The sequence below is a fragment of the Limulus polyphemus genome, unplaced genomic scaffold (assembly GCF_000517525.1).
Source record: "Limulus polyphemus unplaced genomic scaffold, Limulus_polyphemus-2.1.2 Scaffold1646, whole genome shotgun sequence".
NCBI classification, from domain to species: domain Eukaryota; kingdom Metazoa; phylum Arthropoda; class Merostomata; order Xiphosura; family Limulidae; genus Limulus; species Limulus polyphemus.
The window spans coordinates 250240-256239 of record NW_013667256.1 but is presented as its reverse complement, the minus strand read 5'-3'; the positions used below and the strand labels follow the sequence as shown (position 1 = coordinate 256239).

Below are 6000 nucleotides of genomic sequence, written 5' to 3'. Positions count from 1 at the left end.
ATTTTTGGTTCTGAATCAAGACTAGATAAAAATTACTAATGACATAAACCTTGTACGAAAATTTTCTGTATTTGTGCTCAAATAATAGCACACTGTATATAGTTATTTCAATTGGTTAAATCATTTTGACATTACGCATTTATAGAAATATATTTGTGACTACTCCTGATTAAGGTGCAAGTGCTTATACTATAGTTTATTTTACCTAAATAAACCAGTTAATTATTCATTTGTACATGTAAAGTTAAAAAAAGACAACTATAAATAGTGTGTGTGCGAAACTAATACATTTAATACTGTAAAACCCATAGAAGAATAATTTGTGTTGTACACATGCAAAAATAATGGCTAAAACATCAAACACTGATATATATATATATATATGTACATAAAAGATGAATGACTAATACACGTCATATATATCATGTATTTCACAACTTACTAGGCAGCCCTGAGAAACTAACGTCCTCTAGGATTTTGAAAAAAAATCTACAGTACATTTTCATAAATAATTTAATAAAAGCAGATCAAAGTTCAAGCAATAGTGATCAGTTAATCTTTTATAAATTTAAAACTAATACTGTAGTTTGTCCAAACTCTAAATGAAATACTAGAAACTAACGTCAGTTATAGATGGCTGCATTTCATTTTTTAATCACAGAATAACAAGTATCTTACAATTGGTAGAAAAATAATACAATAAAACAATACAATATATATATATATAGCTCTTTTCTCTATGTATCAGAGTGAAATGAGATAAAACAGTCTTAACTTCTACACCTTTATATTTTTACATATAATTCTATAGGCTTGTTTTAATGCTTTACTATTTTACATGATTAAACATAAAAATTATGTTCAAAAGGTTGAAAAAATTCTGGTAACTTAAGAAGAAGAAGACGAAAAAAACATGTTTATAGTCTTTGTTTTGGCGAGGTTCTGAAAGAAGCTTATTTAAGATAAACTAATATTAAAATTCAAAATATTAACAATTACTGAAGTTAGTGGTATGGAGCTGACAAAAAAATTAATACAAGTGAAGTAGCTTTTATTTACAAATGTAATTTTTAGATGGATTCCCAAGCTCTTGAGTTTGATCCACATGTAAAAGTTTTGTATCTCAAAAAAGAAAATACGAAAAATAATAATTTTAATAGATTTATTTTCTGCTAATGAGATCATTTCCAAATCATGAAGGGATAGAATTTTGTTATAATCTAAATACCTTAATTTTAATGCCATTTATAATAAACAATTTGAAATTTGAAACTAGCAAAGAGATACTTCCTGACAAACACATTTTTTATATTTTTCCCAATCACAGATATAGGTTTCTGGAAAGTAGTGGTCATGAAATACAACATTACTTTAAACTAGACATCTCTGTTATAAAAAGAAACTGGCTTAAAAATAAAATAAACTTTAAGAAGTTTCATCAGATCTTTATAATAATCCACAAATGAAAAATGCAATGTTATCTGAAACTTACAAAGAAAGGCATTTATCGAAAAAAACAACAACAACAAACTGATAACTAAAACAAAGTTCATAAATTACACAAATAAAATAAGAAGTTGTCTGTTTGAGAACTTTAGTGAACTGTAACTGCCTGTTGAAAGAAAAGGAGATGACATTTCTGCTTCCACTTAAAAAAGAAACTAGATTAATGGTAAACCAAAATGTTAATAAAAGTTTAACTGTACTGTGTATAAGAAACACAATGTCCCAATTACAGATAAATCACTTTTCTCTCTCAGGTAGAATAATGATAAAAAATTCTACATACCCCCCTAAAAATATTTTTAACAATGACACAAGCCTGAAGTGGTCTGTACATAAAGTATAATGCTTTTATCACTAAAATTGAACCAACAAGACTTGCTCACATGTGAACATCTTCAATAAATATATTATCTGGAGTGAGTACATCCCTTTCAGTGAGTATTTTTGAACTACACAATATTTTACAAACTCATATGATGTGAGCTGGCAATAGGAAGATTTGTTTTTAAGTGTTATCTCTTTTTCAAGTCATTTTTTGCTATCTTCTTCATCACGTGATATTTTCAAACAAAAAACACAATATAATTATTAAATAAATACTGCTTCTGGTGGTGGATGTGTACTTTGAATTTGTTGTTGAGGATGAAGTGCTGCTTGTTGTTGTGATTTCACTGAGGACAGTGTTTGCAGATTTTTTGCATTCATTGGGCTAGAAACACCTTCTGACCAATCACTTTGAGCAGAATAGGGGGAAGAGCTTGACCAATGCCCAGGAGATTCAGGAGAAGGAGTTAAGTATGTCTCTGGGGTGTGCAGATAGTGATGCTGAGTAACCTCTGACCCACTACAGCTGTGTTGGGAAGGAGGGGTTGGAAAATGAAATGGATGGTTAAAAGGCACTTGTTGCTGACCAGTTGCTGATCCCTGTGGATTTATGTTATGTAAACTTGAGTCCAGCATGACAGAGTAATCATAGGTGTGGCTGGCACTTTGTTGAGGTTGAATTTGTGCATTTTCTTGCTGGTGGGCAGCCCTTATTGCAACCATATGGGTGGGAGAGGTTGGAAGTGAGGGTCTTTGGTTTTCTGGAGAAGATGAAGAAAGTTGGTAGGATGTTGGCACCTGGGTCAGTGTTAGGTTATCTGGTATTGAACTCTGTTGAGAGCAAAGAGGTGTAATATTATTTATTTCCTGCAAATGAGGGAACATTCCCTCATTTACATATACCAGAAGCCCATCCTTACTTCTTATTGTTCCATAAGTCTGTGGATTAATACATTCATTATAATGAGGAGATTGTTTTATGGGCATTGTGCATGCTATACTATCTAACGATGTGAAAATAGGGTGAGTTAGGGCTAATTCATGTCCATTGTAAAAACTGTTTTCAAAAGAAAAATGTGTACCATTTGTAGGATTTGAATCAAAAGAGTTAAATAAGGGTAAGTTATTCTGTCCTTTCAATCCTTGTACAGCAGCTGGGATTTGCTCTTCATGTTTTTTAATTGAAGCTTTTTTTCTAATTCCTTCCTTACTATTCTGAAAAGAAAGGTTTTTCCCATTTTGTATAGACGTTGCAGCCATCTTGTTAATCTTTGACCTTCTCTTGGAGTTGGTAGATCTTGTGGAACCATTAATCATGGGTGGAGAGTTGCCACTTGTGCTATTAGGCATATGAGACATCTGGGGAATATATTCATCCAACATTCTCACAATATCATGATGCATACGTTCCAAGGCTACATCTCTTGGCAAACGATCCATTTCATCAGTAATGTCTCGATTTCCAAAGTGTTCTAACAGCACTCTAACACTTTGATAACTACCCTCTCTGGCAGCTAGGAACAGAGGTGTTTCCCCTTTTCCATCTTGGCCATCCCTATTTGCTCCACAGGCCAACAGAACTTGGACAGCATCTACATTATTAACTGCTGCTGCCCAGTGTAATGCTGTTTTCCCTAAAAATAAAGTGAAAAAAAATTGAATTATAATTGACATACTTAAGTACATTCAATACCTAACTACATAAAAAATGTATTGTTTCATCATGATATAAAATGTTTATAGTTTCACTGATAAATTAATGAAACTCAAACTAAATATTTAGTAAGTAGATAAGTATTTAATTCAAACTGTCTCTTAGAATTAAGATACCAGCAAACTCAGAATTAATGAACTGGATTTTAAAGTAAACACCTAGACTCAAGTTTGTTTTTGAATTTCGCGCAAAGCTACACGAAGGCTATCTGCGCTAACCATCCCTAATTTAGCAGTGTAAGACTAGAGAGAAGGCAGCTAGTCATCACCACCCACCGCCAACTCTTGGATTACTCTTTTACCAACAAATAGTGGGATTGACCGTCACATTATAATGCCCTCACGGCTGAAAGGGCGAGCATGTTTGGTGTAACAGGGAATCGAACCCGCGACCCTCAGATTACGAGTCAAATGCCTTAACCACCTGGCCATGCCAGGCCCCTAGACTCAAGAGAAGTGATTATAACTGAAGGTTTTTATTGCTAGGTTGGTGATCCAGTTTTTAAGAGGTATCATGCCGCACTCTCATATGCTTACTCTTTCATAAAGTCAGCAAAAATTAATATATTATACTCTTAATTGATCTTTTGACATTTTGCCTCTTAAGTATGCTGAGCATGAATAACTAAAATTTCAATTATGTTAATAAAATTCAAGACAATGATAAAATTTAACTGGCTACAAGAAATGAAAGTCCATTGATGGCAGAATCTGTATTGTTTAGAACTAGATTAAAGTTGCTAGTTTCTAATATAAATGCTGAGTTGAGAAGTTATATACAGAAAGCCATATTTTCTATAACAATATAAAAAAGAAGAATTAGACGTGTTGTTGTTTATTTCTAGTTCCTTTGCATTCCCTTCTAACAGTCTTCTCTAGTGTTGGTTATTATTAGCAACATATCTCACCAAGATTATCAGATGCATTAATATCAGCTTCTGCATTTATCAAGTCTTCGACCATTCCCTCAATAGCAAGTCTTGAAGCCAGGATCAATGGTGTTGTTCCATCATGCATTCTAGCATTTAGGTTTGTAGCTCTATTCCTTAACAAAATCTGAAAGTAGAATAACTAGTTAATACCAATGGATTTATTCATGAACCTTGATGTTTCATGAAATGCAAGCTTTAAACAAAAAAAAAATCTTGGAAACAAAGCTATTCAAACAAGTAGCTTTAAAAAATGTTCTCATGGCATAATAGCAATAGAAATTATTAAAATAAAACAACTAATCAAGTAACATTAAAAATGTAAAATGACCTTGAATCCTGCTAGGACACAATGCTTTACTTGAAACATTCTGTTCAACTTTTTTAGGACCTTATACTATTCAGCTATATTTTGTTAACTACATTAAATAAACTAATGCATAGCTTTTTTAATAGTAACTGTGTAGTGTAAGAAGTGCAATGGACCAATGAAAAAATAAGGTGTAATAATCTTTCCAAGTGATATTTTGATGCTTACAATGTTAGATATCTCAACAAAGAGCCTGAAAAGTTCCAGCATTATATACCATATAAACTAATGATTGGTATAAACAGTACAAATAGGCCTCCAGATGCTGTAACAAGCACCAAAACTGAGTGGAGGCTTCACTGACAGCAGGTAGCAATAAACTAGAATTGCCAAAATGCCTTAATAAATTATTGTTACTATAAGCCATATTTGATCAATTTAAAAGAGTATGGTGAATGACAACAGAACTTTGTTCGTTTTGTTGTGTTTACATTAAAAAAAAATATGTATATATATACACACTAATGTATTGTTAAAATAATGCTAAATATTACATTAATGAATGTAAATCCAAGTATTTAAGCATTATGTCATCATTACCTGAAAGACTCCCTGAGCATCAGCTGAGATGGCAGCATGTAAAGGAGTTCGACCAGTATTGTCCTGTGAATTGGCATCAGCACCTGCATCAAGAAGTCGTTTAGCAGCATCAGCACGAGCATATCTAGCAGCAAGATGGAGAGATGTTTCTCCTAGATTTTACAAAGACATAGAAGATAAATTAGGATGTGAATTCAACAATATACCATTAAGGGACCACAAGTAAGAACAAAATTTGTAAAAGAAGTTCCTTGTTAATGGAAATTAATCCCAATTCTTTACAAGGTGAGCTAAAAAGTTAATTTTAAAGTCTATCATCTTTGTATTCTGAGAGAACTCTTAAACATTAAATTTTTGCTTCCACATACTTTTCTAAAATAATATATTTTCTTGTACTATCAGTGAATGTTAGTTATACTAATAGCAAACCATGAAGTTGAAGAAATTAAATGCTTTTGTTAGTACTAAGTGGCTGGATTTTCCATTATTATTTTTACCAAATAATCCAAAAATTCCATCCAGCAATAGAAACCATTACAACAATAGCTATATTATTTGAATTTCTGGAAAAATGAAAAAATATTGTATTATTAACTACTCACTTTTTATAACAGTATG

At 32.0% G+C, this 6000-nt stretch overlaps 1 protein-coding gene across 1 annotated transcript in view; it reads right to left on the bottom strand.

Moving 5' to 3' along the window:
- Positions 1-283: 283 nt before the first annotated feature.
- The window catches only part of LOC106464420 (neurogenic locus Notch protein-like), an 82836-nt gene continuing 77119 nt past the window's right edge, over positions 284-6000 (bottom strand). The window contains exons 30-32 of the mRNA XM_013924555.2: positions 5383-5534; positions 4452-4599; positions 284-3464 (exon numbers count right to left, since the gene is read on the bottom strand). Of these exons, the coding sequence (XP_013780009.2) occupies positions 2095-3464; positions 4452-4599; positions 5383-5534 (1670 nt within the window). The 3' untranslated portion in view covers positions 284-2094. The remainder of the gene's footprint in view (positions 3465-4451; positions 4600-5382; positions 5535-6000) is intronic.